The 20825-nt window shown below is 44.9% G+C and overlaps 2 protein-coding genes across 2 annotated transcripts; both read right to left on the reverse strand.

The window, feature by feature from the left end:
* Positions 1-783: 783 nt before the first annotated feature.
* Positions 784-5099, reverse strand: LOC124705782 (AB hydrolase superfamily protein YfhM-like). The gene is made up of 6 exons (XM_047237475.1): positions 5019-5099; positions 2833-2987; positions 2509-2726; positions 1714-1875; positions 1392-1627; positions 784-1276 (listed from the first exon to the last, which is right to left on the reverse strand). Exons 2-6 carry the CDS (start codon positions 2915-2917, stop codon positions 1024-1026), a joined length of 954 nt encoding a protein of 317 aa, XP_047093431.1. The 5' UTR covers positions 2918-2987; positions 5019-5099; the 3' UTR covers positions 784-1023.
* Positions 5100-16375: 11276 nt separating this feature from the next.
* LOC124708988 (AB hydrolase superfamily protein YfhM-like) lies at positions 16376-20422 on the reverse strand. Its single transcript, XM_047240621.1, has 4 exons — positions 20303-20422; positions 19962-20179; positions 16871-17106; positions 16376-16753 (listed from the first exon to the last, which is right to left on the reverse strand). Exons 1-4 carry the CDS (start codon positions 20385-20387, stop codon positions 16501-16503), a joined length of 792 nt encoding a protein of 263 aa, XP_047096577.1. The 5' UTR covers positions 20388-20422; the 3' UTR covers positions 16376-16500.
* Between the last annotated feature and the right edge of the window lie 403 nt (positions 20423-20825).

The following is a 20825-nucleotide window of genomic DNA, read 5'->3' on the forward strand; positions in this document are numbered from 1 at the left end:
AAAAATTGGCTCGCACATATCGACATTCTATGTACGCACGCCAAGTTTCATGGATAATCAACTTATATTGTGTCTTGTGTAAAAAAGATAAAAAAAAGTCTCACTAAGAGCCTTTTCTTATCACTAAATTTTGTCTTATTATATATGACACCAAAGATATCAGTTTTTCGTGAAACGACTTTACGAGGACATAGAATATTAATATGTACTCGACGCATTTTTGCCGGATCTTTTTGATATTTTGAAATAGGTTTGAAATGCATTTAAAAAATCAGGAGTATATGCACCTGGGTTCAAACCTGCTCTCAAGGACTACTTATGTTTGGTCTCTGTTGGTTGTCCAGGTAATCTTCTCCTTTTGTTTTCACTTCTTCCATCTGTTACTTGCACGGTTGCACCGGTGTATATGATGGAATGCATCAAATGTTTTTAAGCTACTTACTCTGTTCTGAAAATGAGGGAATGTGACTAACCTACTAGATTGTTAACTATTCTAACACTGAAAATATTATACCGTTTTGCTATGCTGCAATGCCCTTGCAACATTAAGCATCAATATACTGCAGCCGTGCCTTGCGTGCACAAGAACGCCAAGGTGGTGTAGGAGGCTCTAAAACAATCTGACGTTTTGAATGATCGCATAACACTGAATCTACTCTGAGACTCTCTTCTCTTCACGTTTGGCTGTAAAAAAAAGTCTCTTCAGTCCCCAACTCTAGGGACTTTACTTTTTTGGCTCAACACCCTGCTCTCGACGTTTGCTTGGGACGGGAGGCTATGAAATAGTTGAAAGCAGATGCAACATTAAAGAAAGTACATCCAGTATATTGGTACAACATAGTTCATACATAGTTGACTATCATACTCGAAGAAATACCAGACATCACATATCCTTCACTGAAAAAGCATTAGCAGCATCACATATACTTCACTGAAATCATATATAATAATTTCATAACATCACAGACTGTATATGATGCTTCTGAGTCTGAGATCAAGTTCAAGTGAAGCATAGAGCATCTGTCAAGCCACAGGATGGTCCTTCAGGAAGCCGAGGAGGAGCTCATTGACCATGTCGGGGAACTGCTCCTGAACGAAATGGCTTCCTTCAGGGATGTATGTGACCTTCAGGTCTGGCGCAAACTTCGCCATGACGCCATCTTTCAAGACAGCCTCGATCCCCGGAAACTTGAAGACGTAATCTTTCTCCCCCATGACAACAAACACTGGGACTTGGAACTTGGGATCTTCGATTGGCTGGCTCTTATGGAGTGCCCTGTCAAATGGTACATCATACATCTCTTTCTGTCAAGATATTGATAAATGGGCCTAACAACAGTAACTATCAAGTTGCCACTATCACATGACCTGATTAACCAAGTTATGTTTACCTGTATGGCATCTCCATTGGGTACCGGAAACCGGATTTCTCGTACAGGGACGCGTAGACGGCAAGATCCTCCTCGGTGAACCACTCTGGAAGGGGAGTCGACAGGTCCGCAAGATCCATGATCTCTTGATCCTCATTCGCTATCGGGATCTCACTTCTAGAGAAGAGAACATAGATGGTGCGCACAACTCGCTTGACGTCGTACCTGCCGAAATCCGCCTCTGCTCTTCCTGGTTCCTACAACACACAAGCTTTCTGTATCTCATCATGGAAAAAAATTCTCTGCTCATCTTTACCATGGGATTTTCAGGTTAGGGAAAAACCCGCCAACGCCGAATGTAGAAGCCTTCTGGCAAGGTGGTGAAGGAGGAAGCACCATGAAGAAAAGGGATTCCCAAGCACACAACGCCACATGTGCGGTTGGGGTTACGAAGAGCGAAGTCATAAGCTGGCATGGCTCCAAAATCCTTCGCCACAAGAAAAACCTGAAGTTCAGCGAGAAGGGAAGTTGTCAGAAGAGAAAATTTGATTTGCCGGTGCAATTTCTGAAGCATGGAACTTCTTTTAAGTAATTAAGGAGATATCTAATGATCTTATTTCTTGGAACACTTTTATGAGAAAAATACAGAAGCTTCATAGTTAGACCAGAATTCTGGAAATATAGCAATTTGGTGGCCTGTCAACAAGTGAAGGATCAGAGTACATTGCATAATCCTCTTGAGCTTTTTCTCGCAAAAGCTTGCAAAACATCCTATGATGGTGGGAAGAATTTTCGTATTTCTGTTGTAGACTATCAAAGGGTTAACTGTTGAATCAATTCATCTCAAAATACTTCAAATATGCAGTTATGTCTGCTTTTTTTTTATTCAGAAAAGAGAGGGGCAGTCCTGGGCCTGCATCCAGCAATTTACGCAGATTGGTTACTCCAGTGTCCAGTTCAGTCATTTGTTGGAATTGGAGCTGAGGGGATCAAAGGAATCCACAGATTGATTGATTTCAGGAGACCAACACCAACCAAGAATTTTTTATCCCCAACTAAGAACCGACCCCTGGGTCAGGAGAAACTAATTATTTCCCCAAGATTGTCGGGGAGAATCAAGGGCTGGATATGCTAATACCTTGGGGACGGAGAGCGCATCCATGATGGCGAGGAGATCATCCAGCAGGTCTTGGTAGGACGCCGCCTCCGGCTCCGGCGGCTGGTCGGATAGCCCGTACCCTCGCCAGTCCGGCGCGACGGCACGGTACCCGGCGGCGGCCACGGCCAGCATCTGGTGACGCCACGAGTACCATATCTCCGGGAAGCCGTGCAGGAACAGCACCGTCCCGAGCTCACCTGGAAGCAAGAAGCAACGGTCACCACTCACCGCCGATGTCCGTGTGAGTTCTTGGTGGCAGAGGACTGCTTGGTGGAGGAAGGAACGGAGGGGCAGGCTGAGTACCTGTGCCTGCTTGGGCTACGTGGAGGTTGAGGCCTCTGATGGCTAGGTGGCTGTGCTCGATCTGCGGCTGCTCCACCGTAGCCATGGCTCCTCTGTGCCTCTCTCCCGCTACTTCTTCACTTGATGCGGGACACACAGAGCCAAACCTCCTGCAAGGCGGATAGTCATTTCTAGCGGAGCCGGTAACTACCGGACTCACACCAGCCAATCATATGCTGCCATCTCATTCAGTACAAGTCTACCTCATTGTGTATTCGTTTATTGAGTTATTTTCTGCAGCCTACGTGGGTCCCAGCCACATGGCTTTGTCGGCTCTACATGCGTGGCTCTCTCTTTTCGTTTAATGCGGCGACTTCATCACAGCTAGCTAATAATCTCATATTACAGTATAATCTATCTAGTTTTTCGATACAAATTTAAAATCATGATTAGTATAATTTTTTTTGAAGAAGCTCAGTTTGTTTTTCACGCATACTCCAGTTAATAGATGCCAAATATTTTTTCGCACATATTCCTGTTTTATTTCTTTTTCACACAAATATGATTCACATATATTATAGTTCACTACTAGAAAACAGGCTATCAGTGGCGCACCACTTTTTACTATCAGTGGCGCACTAGTGGTGCGCCACTACTATCACGCCACTGCTAACAGTTAGTAGTGGCGCACCACTCATGCGTCATTGCTAACTCAAGTCTGGGGTGGAGCTGAATCATAAAATAAATATAGCAATGGCGCATGGTTGTTGTGGTGCGCCACTAGTATTTTCATAGCAGTGGGGCACCTGTTTTTGGTGCACCACTGCTATATATCAGTGGAGCACCACTAGAGGGGTGCGCCACTACTAGTCATCTTACGGCTAGCAGTGGGTATAATTTTACCATTTATTATGTGTTATTTTTCATTCCAATTGATAAATCGTCAAATTAGTTTCAGTTCCATTTTAGAAAAATATCAAAATATCCTCAATGTTTGTTTTGATTGTGGATACCAGTATCACATCAACATATTTTTTATATCGCATGGGAATATGAGACATCCTTTTTATGATCCAAATACTGGATGACACAACTAACATACGCTAATCGAACCAGATATGTTAAGCAAGCATGGTTAGTGTACCTAGTTGGTACGAATGCCATATGACACATATTCCATTTTTGTTATTGAGAAGTATATGATATATCTAATTTACGAGGACCAAATATTATCCAATTAAGCTTTAGAAATCAATCACATTTTTAGGCAGAAATCAGTTGTAAATCAAAAAGTTCTCACATTTATTTTAGATTGGCCACACATGAGAATGAAAGAAGAAACATGGCACAATAGATCATAGCATTTCATACAGTTTTTCATTTGTATTTCACATATCGTACACAAATTTCGATATCATTTCGAATTGATTTGACATTCATTTCAGTGCACCACAAATATTTCACAAGTTTATAGAGAAATAGAGTAATCAAATTCGTACTTTTTTGCAAATGAAATCAAATTCGTTTCAAATCTTAGAGCAAACGAAAGAGTAGATCTACATATCCATCAAAACCATTGCCTATATTTGAATCGACCTCAAAATCCATCAAAAAAATCCCTAGATCTAGAAACCGAATCCCAAACCTAGGCTGCACATAGAAACATTGGCAGACGCAGCTTTGTCTTCCTCCTGTTAATCCTCATGCGGGACGCCGTAGACTCACCGTCGTTGCGGCCACAATTCCGCAGCCTCGGCTTCTTGCAAGCGGAGGCTCTGTGCTACAAGCTCGAGCCGTCGCTCATGCATGCCGCCGCCGTTCTAGGCGCAGCCTTGCCGCGGTTCTGAACGCCGTCTTGGCCCGCAAACTCGAGCTTCCTGTTCCGGCCGCGGGCCGCCAACTCGAGCTTCCTGGTCTGGCCGCCGTCACATAGCTGCAGTGGAGTTTTTCCTCGATCAAGATTGAGAGAGAGAGAAGAGAGAGATTCAGGGGATGGTCTGCGCGTTGATATTTAGTGTATCAAGTGGGCCAGCCACGTATTCTATACGTATATCAGAACTGTTTGGTACAAGCAGCATGAAATACGAAACCAGAAAGAAAAATACGACGCTTTCAACCCCGAATCGCGAGGGACGAGCGAACCGCGGATGCTTCACCGGTAGTTACCGGTTCCGTTAGAAAAATCGCGTCCTCCTGCAAGGCTGCAACCAGATTTGTGTGTACTGCGTACCTACTGTATAGTACTAGTACTACAGTAGCTTCCAAAGCGGGTACTGAGTAGCGACGAGGACAAGGCATACTGGTTACTACATGATAGAATAATGTACACCACTTATTCAACAGTATTGTTTTTTTTCTTTGTATATGCCTGGTCCAAACCTGGTTTTTTTTTATAAAAAGGGTAGGGTGCTGAGCACCCTAATTGCATTACTCATAGACATTGTACAGATACAAATATGGTTCCTGATGATAGTAATCTGTTGACCGCTACAGAAACAAGGCAAGAAGATCAGTGGCGGAGCTTGAAAGAAAACCATAGACGGGTTACTGCTTATAAAAATAAATTTGTTTTCAACCAAACCAGTTCACTAGATCATTATTAATTAGTTTTTTTTTAGATTCTTTGGCGATTCCTGGCCTGGCCGGAACTGAAGTTTGTTATCATCGCGTATCAAGCTACCCATTACTTGATGATTTTATCAACATATGCTAATCAAATCCACGGTCTTATAGATTTAACCATACTAGGCTGCAGCTGCGGTGATTTTGGGCCGTCCTCCTGGTTGTGGGCGCGGCACTGCTGCCTCTGTGCCGCTCATGCTCCACCGGTTACTGCTTATTTTGTTTCTAACTCGCTAGATTAGGGATTGTGAGGTGCACCCATCCCCATGATCGTGGTTTTTGTCAAGAAAATAAGGAGTAAGAGACTGGGGAAATCGAGCGAAGGAGACAGGCAATGTCACGGGCCAGCCAATGCGCGTTGATCGGATGGGCCTCCGATACATAGTACTCAACATTCGTTTTGCAAAATACTTAGGCGGGTCATGGTCCAGTTTGGCCCCAACTAAGCCCCGCCAGTGAAGAAGATGATCTATGAGCAGGGTTATTGCAAGAACATAAAGGTGAGACTCTAGACAGAGTTTTTGCCTTACGAGCACAATTGTGTGCAATGACATTTAGAGCTCTGCTTATGTGTATAATCCTTGGGTGAAACAGCTGAAGTGTTTCCTGAAATTGCACCGCCTGTCTTGTAATCTTCCACAGGATATTTGGATTTGCACCTCCATTCGCCTGAACTGCTTTTGCTAAGCCGAGGTTATCTGTGAAGAAAAAAGAATCCAGCAGAAGAACAGAAGAGGTGATACTTGCTGCAATCAGCTGCCCTTCCGCCTCTGCCTGAATTGGAGTTAAGACTGGAGGAGTCTTTGCTGAAATAAAAGCATCAGTTGTGTGTTAGCCATGCTTCCAAGTGATATGTATTCCAACTCCTGCTTTTGAAGGTTTTCCATTTGCTCTTTTCTTCCAGGATGCATCAACAGAAATCTTTGAACTAGAATATAATAGTTCCATAGCGTCTATTTTCCCATAGTGGGACGGTCAAGGCGGTATGGTCCAACATCTCGAGAGCTCCACAACTACACCACTCCGATTTGCAATGCGAAGAAAAATATGAACTAACTGCTTTCCTCTCCGTAGTCACAACCCGCATCCTCCTAGGGGACGGTGCCCTCCTCTTCCTCAGAGCATCTCCAGCCCCAAATGGGCGCCGACAGGGGCGCTGGCACCTCCGTTGAAGGACGCCGACACTGCATCCTCTATTTGGGGACGATGCTCCCACACCGACGTCTCCAATATGCTAGCCCCCATAGATTTTAAAATTTAAATTAGAAAATTTGCAAAACGATATTCATACGAAGTTCGAACAAAATTTGTACAAATTTAACGCGATTTCAAACGAAAAAACTAGAAAAAATAACTAGCGGCGCAGGGAGTCGAAGGCGCTGAAGTCCAGGTCGTCGCCGCTGGATGACCCGAAGGACCAGCTGTCGATGTTGTCGGCCTCCTCCTCGTCGGCCTTCTCCTCCTTTGGCGCCGACAGCTCGAATGGTCCGGCGAGGTCGACGTAGTTGGCGCCGTGGTCCCTGGCGGACCACACCGCCGCCTGCCGCGGGTCGATCGCGATGTGACGATAGTCTTCGTCGACGGAGCGGTCGAGGATGAAGTTTAGGGTGGGGAACTCCTCGTCGTCGCCGTCGCCACGGAGGGCCGCCTGCGCCTCGGCCTCCTTCTCCCACCATTGCTTCTTCACCGGCGGAAGTGGTGGCGAGGTGTCCTCCTCCTTGACGCGGGAGCGGCGGCCCGACCCCGTCGTCCGACGAGCTGGAGCAGAGGACGCGTGCCTCGCGTCGTCGCGGATGACAACGCCTCCGGAAGGAGGCGCAGGCGCGGCTGAGCGCGTGCGCGCGACGGCAGACGATCCAGTGCGTGAGGTTCCGGACGCCGCGGTCCGTTCCGGCGCCCTCTGCCGGGTAGGCGACGGCGCCATGTTCACCGCCTGCAGGAAGTATAGCGGCTCCCGTTGCCCGCGGACGCGTGGATGGAAGCCGTATTGGCGGAGCGTGTCGTCGACGGAGCGGCCGTACTAGCAGGCACGGCGGCCGACGTTGTTGAAGCGGCCGCCTGAGGGGTTGTCCGTCCGCGCGAGCTCCACGGCGCGCTCGTGTTTGAAGCGCCCTGCCCAGGACGGGCTTTCGACGGCGTTCTCCGGCAGGCTCCTCTCCTCCGGTGTCATCTCGGCCCGCCGTTCCCTGGCGAGGGCCCGCGTCTGTGGTCCTCGGGATGGTGGCGGCGGCACGGCAAAGCCGCCGTTGGAGACGTGCCAGCCGTGCGACAACTTGTACTGTACTGGCACGGGAATGCGGTGCCAGTACAGCACGTCGGCCTCATTGAACGTCAGCTGCGTCGAGCGGAGCATGCCGCCGTCGCTGCCGCCGACCTGGTCGTTGTGCGCCATCGCGTCGGTGGGGTGCGTGGGTGGTGGTTCGCGCGGAGGTTGAGGACGGCGGTGATACGTCTCCAACGTATCGATAATTTCTTGTGTTCCATGCCACATTATTGATGTTATCTACATGTTATATGCACACTTTATGTCATATTCGTGCATTTTCTGGAACTAACCTATTAACAAGATGCCGAAGTGCCGGTTCTGTTTTACTGCTGTTTTTGGTTTCAGAAATCCTAGTAACGAAATATTCTCGGAATCGGACGAAATCAACGCCAAAGTTCCTATTTTCATCGGAAGCATCCGGAACACCGGGAAGGACCGGAGGGGGGCCACGGGGCCACCAAACCCTAGGCCGGCGCGGCCGAGAGGGGGCCGCGCCGCCCTATGGTGTGGCCCCCCTGTCGACCCTCTGCGCCGCCTCTTCGCCTATATAAAGCCCCTGGATCGGAAAACCCGATACCAATTGACGAAACCCACGAAACACTGCCGGAGCCGCCGCCATCGCGAAGCCAAGATGCGGGGGACGGGATCTCTGTTCCGGCACCCTGCCGGAGCGGGGAAGTGCCCCGGAAGGCTTCTCCATCGACACCGCTGCCATCTCCACCGCCATCTTCATCACCGCTGCTTGCTCCCATGAGGAGGGAGTAGTTCTCCATCGAGGCTCGGGGCTGTGCCGGTAGCTATGTGGTTCATCTCTCTCCTATGTAGTTCAATACAATAATCTCATGAGCTGCCTTACATGATTGAGATTCATATGATGATGCTTGTAATCTAGATGTCATTATGCTAGTCAAGTGAGTTTTACTTATGTGATCTCCAGGAGACTCCTCGTCCCACGTGTGTAAAGGTGACGGTGTGTGCACCGTGTGGGTCTCTTAGGCTAGATTTCACGAGAATACTTACTCATTGAATGGCATAGTGAGGTGCTTATTTATATCTCTTTATGATTGCAGCATGTTGTATCACAATTTATCTATGTGCTACTCTAGTGATTTGTTATTAAAGTAGTTTTATTCCTCCTGCATGTGTGCAAAGGTGACGGTGCGTGCACGTGTTAGTACTTGGTTTATGCTATGATCATGATCTCTTGTAGATTATGGAGTTAACTATTGCTATGATAATATTGATGTGATCTATTCCTCCTACATATGCATGAAGGTGACGGTGTGCATGCTATGCTAGTACTTGGTTTAGTAGCGTTGATCTATCTTACACTAAAGGTTACTTAAACATGAGCATTATTGTGGAGCTTGTTAACTCCGGCATTGAGGGTTCGTGTAATCCTACGCAATGTGTTCATCATCCAACAAAAGTGTAGAGTATGCATTTATACTATTACGTTATGTGATCAATGTTGAGAGTGTCCACTAGTGAAAGTGTAATCCCTAGGCCTTGTTCCTAAATACTGCTGAGTTACTACTGCTTGTTTACTACTCTTGCGTTACTACTGCTTGTTTCTTGTTTCTTGCGTTACTACTGCTGCAATACCACCACCATCAACTACACGCCAAGCACTTTTACAGCACCGTTGCTCTTGCTCATACTTATTTATACCACCTGTATTTCACTATCTCTTCGCCGAACTAGTGCACCTATTAGGTGTGTTGGGGACACAAGAGACTTCTTGCTTTGTGGTTGCGGGGTTGCATGAGAGGGATATCTTTGACCTCTTCCTCCACTGAGTTCGATAAACCTTGGGTATCCACTTAAGGGAAACTTGCTTGCTTGTTCTACAAACCTCTGCTCTTGGAGGCCCAACACTGTCTACGAGAAAGGAGGGGAACGTAGACATCAAGCACTTTTACGGCGCCGTTGCGGGGAGGAAAGGTAAAAGGCTCTCATACTACGGTCTCGGGTAAAGTATTTTTACGGCGCCGTTGTGTGTGTGCTCAAAGCTATTTCCTTTAGATCCTGCAATTGCATCTTGTTGTTTCTTGTTTACACTAGTTTGGCATAATGTACAAGAGTGAGCTTCTTATTCTATTTCCTGATTTAAAACATGGATTGTTTGATGCGAAAATTAAAAAACCTATGAAATCTTCTTTGCATCTTTGGTAGTAATATTAGTATGAACGCTTTGAACACCATTGTTGACAATAATATAGAAAGTTCTAAGCTTGGGGAAGCTGGTTTTCATGATATTTTTAGTCCCCCAAGCATTGAGGAGAAAATTTTCTTTGATGATACTTTGCCTCCTATTTCGATGATGATAATGATAGTGGTCTTTTGGTGCCACCTACTATGGAGAGTAAATTTTGTTGTGATTATACTATGCCTCCTACACTTGATGAGAATAATAATGATAGCTACTTTGTTGAATTTGCTCCCACTACAACTAATAAAATTGATTATGCTTATGTGGAGAGTAATAATTTTATGCATGAGACTCATGATAAGAATGCTTTATGTGATAGTTATATTGTTGAGTTTGCTCATGATGCTACTGAAAGTTATTATGAGAGAGGAAAATATGGTTGTAGAAATTTTCATGTTACTAAAACACCTCTCTATGTGCTTGAAATTTTTGAAGCTACACTTGTTTTATCTTCCTATGCTTGTTACTTTGCTCTTCATGAACTTGTTTATTTACAAGATTCCTATGCATAGGAAGCATGTTAGACTTAAATGTGTTTTGAATTTGCCTCTTGATGCTCTCTTTTGCTTCACATACTATTTCTTGCGAGTGCATCATTAAAGCTGCTGAGCCCATCTTAATGGCTAAAAAGAAAGAACTTCTTGGGAGATAACCCATGTGTTATTTTGCTACAGTACTTTGTTTTATATTTGTGTCTTGGAAGTTGTTTACTACTGTAGCAACCTCTCCTTATCTTAGTTTTGAGTTTTGTTGTGCCAAGTAAAGTCGTTGATAGAAAAGTAAGTACTAGATTTGGATTACTGCGCAGTTCCAGATTTCTTTGCTGTCACGAATCTGAGCCCACTGCCCTGCAGGAAGCTCAGAAAATTATGCCAATTTACGTGCATGATCCTCAGATATGTACGCAACTTTCATTCAATTTGAGCATTTTCATTTGAGCAAGTCTGGTGGCCTAATAAAATCCATCTTTACGGACTGTTCTGTTTTGACAGATTCTGCCTTTTATTTCGCATTGCCTCTTTTGCTATGTTGGATGAATTTCTTTGATCCATTAATGTCCAGTAGCTTTATGCAATGTCCAGAAGTGTTAAGAATGATTGTGTCACCTCTGAACATGTTAATTTTTATTGTCCACTAACCCTCTAATGAGTTGTTTCGAGTTTGGTGTGGAGGAAGTTTTCAAGGGTCAAGAGAGGAGGATGATATACTATGATCAAGGAGAGTGAAAGCTCTAAGCTTGGGGATGCACCCGGTGGTTCACCCCTGCATATATCAAGAAGACTCAAGCGTCTAAGCTTGGGGATGCCCAAGGCATCCCCTTCTTCATCGACAACATTATCGGGTTCCTCCCCTGAAACTATATTTTTATTCCATCACATCTTATGTGCTTTTTCTTGGAGCGTCTGTTTGTTTGCTTTTGTTTTTGTTTGTGTTTGAATAAATTGGATTACATCATGCTTGTGTGGGAGAGAGACACGCTCCGCTGGTTCATATGAACACATGTGTTCTTAGCTCATAATATTCATGGCGAAGTTTCCTCTTCGTTAAATTGTTATATGGTTGGAATTGGAAAATGATACATGTAGTAATTGCTATAATGTCTTGGGTAATGTGATACTTGGCAATTGTTGTGCTCATGTTTAAGCTCTTGCATCATATACTTTGCACCCATTAGTGAAGAAATACATAGAGCATGCTAAAATTTGGTTTGCATAATTGGTCTCTCTAAGGTCTAGATAATTTCTAGTAAGGTGTTTGAACAACAAGGAAGACGATGTATAGTCTTATAATACTTGTAATATGTCTTTTATGTGAGTTTTGCTGTACTAGTTCATCCTTGTGTTTGCCTCAAACAACCTTGCTAGCCTAAACCTTGTATCGAGAGGGAATACTTCTCATGCATCCAAATACTTGAGCCAACCACTATGCCATTTGTGTCCACCATACCTACCTACTACATGGTATTTCTCCGCCATTCCAAAGTAAATTGCTTGAGTGCTACCTTTAAACAATTCAAAATTTATTACCTCTTATTTGTGTCAATGTTTTATAGCTCATGAGGAAGTATGTGGTGTTTATCTTTCAATCTTGTTGGGCAACTTTCACCAATGGACTAGTGGCTTCATCCGCTTATCCAATAATTTTGCAAAAAGAGCTGGCAATGGGATTCCCAGTCCCAAATTAACAAACTAAAAATAGACACTCCTCCATGGTATGTGATTGTTGGACGGCACCAGAAGGATTCGGTTAGCCATGGCTTGTGTAAGCAAAGGTTGGGAGGAGTGTCATCATAATAAAACTAAAATAAAAAGGTACTCCTTCATGGTATGAGATTGTTGGCGGGCACCGAGGATTCGGTTAGCCATGGTTTGTGAAAGAAAGGTTGGAAGGAGTGCCATCCAAAAATAAAATAAAATGGGAGCCGCTCTTTGAAGGTTTGTACGGCAAGGGGTTAGAGTACCCGCTACCATTCGTTGACAACAACATACACCTCTCAAAACTTTATTTTTATGCTCTCTTTATGTTTTCAAAATCAAAGCTCTAGCACAAATATAGCAATCGATGCTTTTCCTCTATGAAGGACCATTCTTTTACTTTTATTGTTGAGTCGGTTCACCTATTTCTCTCCACCTCAAGAAGCAAACACTTGTGTGAGCTGTGCATTGATTCTTACATATTTGCATATTGCATTTGTTATATTGCTTTGCATTGACAATTATCCATGAGATATACATGTTACAAGTTGAAAGCAACCGCTGAAACTTAATCTTCTTTTGTGTTGCTTCAATACCTTTACTTTGAATTATTGCTTTATGAGTTAACTCTTATGCAAGACTTATTGATGCTTGTCTTGAAGTGCTATTCATGAAAAGTCTTTGCTTTATGATTCACTTGTTTACTCATGTCATACACATTGTTTTGATCGCTGCATTCACTACATATGCTTTACAAATAGTATGATCAAGTTTATGATGGCATGTCACTCCGAAATTATCTTTGTTATCGTTTTACTGCTCGGGACGAGCGAGAACTAAGCTTGGGGATGCGATACGTCTCCAACGTATCGATAATTTCTTGTGTTCCATGCCACATTATTGATGTTATCTACATGTTTTATGCACACTTTATGTCATATTCGTGCATTTTACGGAACTAACCTATTAACAAGATGCCGAAGTGCCGGTTCTGTTTTCTGCTGTTTTTGGTTTCGAAATCCTAGTAACGAAATATTCTCGGAATCGGACGAAATCAACGCCAAAGTTCCTATTTTCATCGGAAGCATCCGGAACACCGGGAAGGACCGAGAGGGGGCCACGGGGCCACCAAACCCTAGGCCGGCGCGGCCGAGAGGGGCCGCGCCGCCCTATGGTGTGGCCCCCCTGTCGGCCCTCTGCGCCGCCTCTTCGCCTATATAAAGCCCCTGGATCGGAAAACCCGATACCAATTGACGAAACCCACGAAGCACCTGCCGGAGCCGCCGCCATCGCGAAGCCAAGATGCGGGGGACGGGATCTCTGTTCCGGCACCTGCCGGAGCGGGGAAGTGCCCCGGAAGGCTTCTCCATCGACACCGCTGCCATCTCCACCGCCATCTTCATCACCGCTGCTTGCTCCCATGAGGAGGGAGTAGTTCTCCATCGAGGCTCGGGGCTGTGCCGGTAGCTATGTGGTTCATCTCTCTCCTATGTAGTTCAATACAATAATCTCATGAGCTGCCTTACATGATTGAGATTCATATGATGATGCTTGTAATCTAGATGTCATTATGCTAGTCAAGTGAGTTTTACTTATGTGATCTCCGGAGACTCCTCGTCCCACGTGTGTAAAGGTGACGGTGTGTGCACCGTGTGGGTCTCTTAGGCTAGATTTCACGAGAATACTTACTCATTGAATGGCATAGTGAAGTGCTTATTTATATCTCTTTATGATTGCGGCATGTTGTATCACAATTAATCTATGTGCTACTCTAGTGATGTGTTATTAAAGTAGTTTATTCCTCCTGCATGTGTGCAAAGGTGACAGTGCGTGCACCGTGTTAGTACTTGGTTTATGCTATGATCATGATCTCTTGTAGATTATGGAGTTAACTATTGCTATGATAATATTGATGTGATCTATTCCTCCTACATATGCATGAAGGTGACGGTGTGCATGCTATGCTAGTACTTGGTTTAGTAGCGTTGATCTATCTTACACTAAAGGTTACTTAAACATGAGCATTATTGTGGAGCTTGTTAACTCCGGCATTGAGGGTTCGTGTAATCCTACGCAATGTGTTCATCATCCAACAAAAGTGTAGAGTATGCATTTATCTATTACGTTATGTGATCAATGTTGAGAGTGTCCACTAGTGAAAGTGTAATCCCTAGGCCTTGTTCCTAAATGCTGCTGAGTTACTACTGCTTGTTTACTCTGCTGCGTTACTACTCTTGCGTTACTACGCTTGTTCTTGTTTCTTGCGTTACTACTGCTGCAATACCACCACCATCAACTACACGCCAAGCACTTTTACGGCACCGTTGCTACTTGCTCATACTTATTTATACCACATGTATTTCACTATCTCTTCGCCGAACTAGTGCACCTATTAGGTGTGTTGGGGACACAAGAGACTTCTTGCTTTGTGGTTGCGGGGTTGCATGAGAGGGATATCTTTGACCTCTTCCTCCCTGAGTTCGATAAACCTTGGGTATCCACTTAAGGGAAACTTGCTGCTGTTCTACAAACCTCTGCACTTGGAGGCCCAACACTGTCTACAGGAAAGGAGGGGGAACGTAGACATCAGCGGCGGCTAGGGTTGGACGGCGGGAAAAAGAGAGAAGTGCGCGCTGGTGGGGTTTTAAGGGAGGCGACGGACGCGCATTGAAGGCGCGTGGGTAAGGTAGGTGGACGCCGCGTGGCCAGTCGCCGCCCTCGCCGTTTTGGTTTCCGCGCGGAAGGCCATTAACGCCGATGACCAACCTCCCCGCGTCGTTTCCGATGCGAACCGCCGCGTCCCCTCGCTGACAAGGCGCCCCCACCCGCGAAACCATCGTTCCACGAGGAGCCGGCGCGCCCGATTCGCGCCCTTGGCTAAGGGGCCGGCACGGGGTTGCCGGTGATTCTATTGGGTTCGAAAATTGGCCGGCGCCGTTTGGGGCGCGCTGGTGCGAACCCATTTTCGCTCCCAGCCCCCAAATTGCTATCGGGACCGCTATCGAGGCCGCCGGTGGAGATGCTCTCACGCCTCCTCTCCCTCCCGAGGCGGTTGGCAGACGAAGGAGAAAGTCGGCACCCTCCTCTTCTTCCCAAGGAGGGAGGACAGCTCCACCACCATGAAAAAGAGCTTCTCCATCAGCTCCCCTAACTAGCCTCTGCCTTCACCGGCCTCCGCCGGCCTCCCCTGCCCCTAAGCCACCGCCTATCCCAAGCTCTCCATGCTGGAACTCTTCCTTGTTATATCATATATGTATAAGCTACAAGCTTTTGTTCGCCTCTATGCACGGGTGAACAATGCACGCGCATGAACATTATCCTAAGCTCCCCTTTTTCTACATATTTTTACAGAATTTTTTCTAATAAGTTTTTCAGCGATTTGATAATAAATTTTTATAGTAATTTATTAGTTGAGATCATTAGTTTTGGCAAGTTTTTGATGCATGAACAATATCTTGGGTCCGTGTTTGTTTTACATTTCTTTGACAATTTTTTTCTAATAATTGTTCAGCGATATGCTAATAATTTTGACTGTAATTATTTGTTGAGATTCTCAGTTTTGGCAAGTTTTTCGACAGTAATTCATCAATGAAAATATTCATCCTCGGCAAAATTTGACAGTAGTATATACTTTTTCTCGAAAATAATTTATCGGTATAAATCTTTTCAGCTTTGACAGTCCACATATCAACAATGTCCTCAGCCCGCGTTTTTCTTACATTTCTTTGACAGATTTTTCTCTAATAATTTCTTCAGCGATTTGCTAGTACTTCTGAGAGTAATTTATTGGTTGAGATCCTCAGTTTTCTCAAGTTTTTCGACGGTAATTCGTCAATTAAAAGCTTCAACCTATATGACAGTAGTTTTTAGAGGATGGTTAACTTTATATTTTTTCTCGAAAATAATTTATCGTTACAAATCTTCAGCTTCACCATTAGTTTCAGCTTCACCAGTAGTTTACCAACATTAACTATGAACAATGTTGTGGGCCTGATTTTTTAAATACATTTTTACATATTTTTCCTAAATAATTTCTCCAACTATTATCTTAATAATTTCCGATAATATTTTATCAGTTGAGACCCTCAGCTTTGGCAAGGTTTTGAACATTGAAAATCTTCAACCTCCGCAGTAATTTGACAGGGCTCTAAAACAATCTGACGTTTTGAATGATCGCATAACAACGTCCAGTATAATGAAGATACATATAGCACGTAGTTGACTAGCATACTCGAAGCATTACGAGACATCACATATTCACACATATCCTTCACTAGAAAAGCATTAGCAGCCATCACATATCCTTCGGTGAAAGCTCATATAATAATTTCATAACATCACGGACTGTATATGATGCTTCTGAGATCAACTTCAAGTGAAGCACAGATCATCTGTCAAGCCACAGGATGGTCCTTCAGGAAGCTAAGGAGGAGCTCATTGACCATGTCGGGGAACTGCTCCTGCACGAAATGGCTTCCGTCAGGGATGTATGTGACCTTCAGGTCTGGCGCGAACTTTGCCATGACGCCATCTTTCAAGACGGCCTCGATCCCAGGAAACTTCAAGACATAATCTTTCTCCCCCATGGCGACAAACACCGGGACTTGGAACTTGGGATCCTCGATTCGTTGCCTCTTATGGAGAGACCTGTCAAATGGTACATCGTACATCTCTTTTCTGTTACAAATATTGATAAACAGGCCTAACAACAGTAATTATCAAGTTGCCATTGTCACATGCCCTGATCAACCAAGTTATGTTTACCTATATGGCATCTCCATTGGGTACCTGAAACCGGATTTCTCGTACAGGGACGCGTAGACACCAAGATCCTCCTCGGTGAACCACTCTGGAAGAGGAGTCGACAGGTCCGCGAGATCCATGATTTCTTGATCCTCGTTTGCTACCGGGATCTCGCTTCTAGAGAAGAGAATGTAGATGGTGCGCACGACTCGCTTGACGTCATACCGGCCAAAATCCGCCTCCGCTCTTCCTGGTTCCTACAATGCAAAAAACTTTCTGCATTACATCATCGATCATGGAAGAATTCCTTGCTTATCTTAACCGTGGAGTTTTCAGGTTAGGTAAAAACCTGCCAACGAAGAACGTAGAAGCACTACGGGAGAATTTCAGTACGCCGACGGCCAGGCGATGTGCCGACGGCCAAATGTCGGGGCCGTCGGCACAGTAGCCTCCGGAGCGCGGCGACGAGGATGACCGTCGGCGTTAAATTGGCCGTCGGTACAGAGCTGGAGGTGCCGACGGTCACCGTCTCGGCTACAGCTCTCGGCCGTCGGCACAGGACCAGTCTGGCCGTCGGCACAACATTTTTTTTTCTTTTTTTTTCCACTACAGAACTGTGCCGACGGTTAAACCGTCGGCATAGCTTTTTCCTATTTCTCAACGGCAGTCTTCAAAAAAGCATAACTAAATCATTCTAACCGAGAAAAATAAGTATAATATATCAAATTTTGCAGAAAAACAAGATCTATCATAGAAAAATATCAAAAATGGAATATTTCAAATACCTAAATAAATTTTCTTATAAATGAGCTATAATGTTCGAGGTTTTATGGCTTTCACACACGCCAAAAATGAAAAAATGGTCGCTCGTGGGTCGGATTAGAAATCCGTGTCCAGGGTATTGCTTACCATCCTAGGGCCCACACACGTGCCAAATATGACCTCGTTTCGGAAAATTATGCCATGTCGAGGCCGTTTCCCACCTCATTTCCCCTGAAATCAATAGAACTCCGGACGTGATAGCTCTTTTCGTGAAGGGTTTACCAAAATAATTGTCACATCCCAGTTTTGACAAACGGAATAGTTACTATGACATATAAAATGACGCCACGCGGCTCCGTGAGATTTTTTGACTTCGTTCAAATTGCCATCTGGCCAAAACAGCCCCCAAGACATGCGGTATCGCCGTACCGGGCGTGCGGGTGCACCCATTCGCGAAAAACTAAACGGACAAAAAATAGCACATATAATGATGCGTCGTAGAACTAAAAACATTTTTCCGGAATTTCGGAGCGACGGATAGTTGAGCCCTAGTTCAAATCCCAGTCGGCTTCCAGCGGAATCGGCGGGACACCGCCGGAAGCTGCATGGGTTCTCAAATAGCTAACGCGTGTACATGCCATGTGATAGGTGGTGCGTAGGTGGTCTACTATCATCGCACGGAGGTTTCACGTCATACTAAAATGCGCCCCATGTAGCTGCTTCACAAATAAAAACCGCTTGGGCACGCTAAAAATGAAAATATGGTCGCCCGTGGGTCGGATTAGAAATCCGCGTCCGGGGTCTTGCTTCCCATCCTAGGACCCACACACGTGCCAAATATGACCTCATTTCGGCAAACTATGCCATGACGAGGCCGTTTCCTACCTCATTTTCGATAAAGTCAACCAGATTTAAACTAGAGGTACTTGATCTATTGCTCATGATTTTTGGGTAAATTAAATTGTAGGTTCAAAATATGATATGGATGTCATATTTGTATTCCTCTTATTTTTCTGATCAATTTAGACATATTATTTGCCAAATTCGTATTTACTGATATTAATTATTCTATATTAAATAAAAAGACAAAAATTAAATCATTTAATTGTTTTTTCAAATTCTATATTATTATTATTTATATATATTCATTGTTGTTTACTTAAGTAATTGTTTAGAATTCAAAAATATAAAGATGTGGCAGCATGGTCAAAGGGTTAATATGATTGATATGGTAGTATTAACAACAAGGGCGTCATTTCTTTCATGGAAGCTCATCCGAAGAGAACAAAGAAGTTAAGCGTGCTAGGACAGGAGTAGTGTGAGGATGGGTGACCAACTGGGAAGTTTGAATACAAGTGCAATTTAACCTATGATTAGATGTACTAAGTGTAAGTGTGATTGTGAAAGATTAGCAAGTAAAAAAAGAATAAGAAGGAAATTGAAAAAAAATAAAAAATATATTTTTTCAAAAAAATATTTTTAATCTTTTTTCAAAAAAAAATTTGAAAAATTTGAAATACTATGCCGACGGTTATACCGTCGGCACAACAATCTGTGCCGACGGCCAGTCTGTGCCGACGGTGATCGGGCGATCCCTGACCGGAACTATGCCGACGAAGCTACGCCGACGGTCACCGTCGGCACAGCCTGTACCGACAGCCTTCCTTGCTGTGCCGACGGCTGGCGGCCGTCGGCATACTGGAGCTCTCCCGTAGTGAAGCCTTCTGGCAAGGTGGCGAAAGAGGTGCCACCATGAACAAAAGGGACACCCAAACACATAACGCCACATGTGCGGTCGGGGTGATGAAGAGCAAAGTCATAAGCAGGCTTGGCTCCAAAATCCTTTGCCACAAGGAAAGCCTGACGTGAAACAAAATGGAAGTTGTCAGAGAGATCGGATTTGCTGGTGCCAATTCTGAAGCATGGAGCGTCCGTTAGTAAGGGAGATATCTATGATCTTAATTGTTGGAACACTTCTTTTTAGCCTTTTAATTTTCTCTTATGTAAGGTGTTTATGTCTAGATAATGATCGACGTCGACCAAAAGGGTTAATTTGATTCCTCGTGATGCCTCTATTCTGTCAAGTGCAAGCATGTTTTAACAAGATCAACTTGATACTGCAGTTAAAAAATAAGCGAACATTTCACGGCTAAAGTGATGTGCATATTAAAATTTAAAAGTGTGATACAACACTTCCAAACAACGTACATACACAGAGTTGAGTTACAGAGATATTTGACCTGTTCCAAAAGAAAAGTACACTAGCTTCACGGTTAGACTGGTCTCTTGGAAATAGAGAATTATTTCCCCAAGATTGTCGGGGAGAATCGAGGGCTGGATATGCTAATACCTCGGGGACGGAGAGCGCATCCATGATGGCGAGGAGATCATCCTGCAGGTCTTGGTAGGACGCCGCCTCCGGCTCCGGCGGCTGGTCGGATAGCCCGTACCCTCGCCAGTCCGGCGCGACGGCGCGGTACCCGGCGGCGGCCACGGCCAGCATCTGGTGACGCCAGGAGTACCATATCTCCGGGAAGCCGTGCAGGAACAGCACCGTCCCGACCTCACCTGGAAGCAAGAAGCAACGGTCACCACTCACCGCCGATGTCCACTCACCGCCGATGTCCGTGTGAGTTCTTGGTGGCAGAGAACTGCTTGGTGGAGGAAGGAACGGAGGGGTAGGCTGAGTACCTGTGCCTGCTTGGGCTACGTGGAGGTTGAGGCCTCTGATGGCGAGGTGGCTGTGCTCGATCTGCGGCTGCTCCGCCGTAGCCATGGCAGTCCGCAGGCGATGTGCAATAACACAAAACAGATTTGTCTGTTCTGCGTACTGTACAAGCTTGCACGACCCTAGCTAGCGACCGATCTTTCCATCCCACGCGAGCGCTCAGTTTCCGAAAATAGAAATAGAATCGGTTGTTTCCATTTCTGGAAAGTCCGCGCGACCTGGGCTGTAAAAAGTAAATCGCGCTCTGGCGGGGATTCGAACCCGCGACAGCGCGCAGGAGGAAACCGGGCCGCGCCAACTCCTCCACCGAACACTTCATGCATTACGGGAAGACAAACAAATTTTATACCATCATCAATAACCTGGCAGAATAAAAAATCAGAAACTTCTCAACACGTGTATTTGCATTATGGGCATTTTTTCTACAGTAAATATAATGAAGTAGCAACCTTAAAAAGTTAATTTCATTCAAAATATTTTAGCAAT

Source organism: Lolium rigidum, chromosome 4 (assembly GCF_022539505.1).
Source record: "Lolium rigidum isolate FL_2022 chromosome 4, APGP_CSIRO_Lrig_0.1, whole genome shotgun sequence".
Classification (NCBI taxonomy): Eukaryota; Viridiplantae; Streptophyta; class Magnoliopsida; order Poales; family Poaceae; genus Lolium; species Lolium rigidum.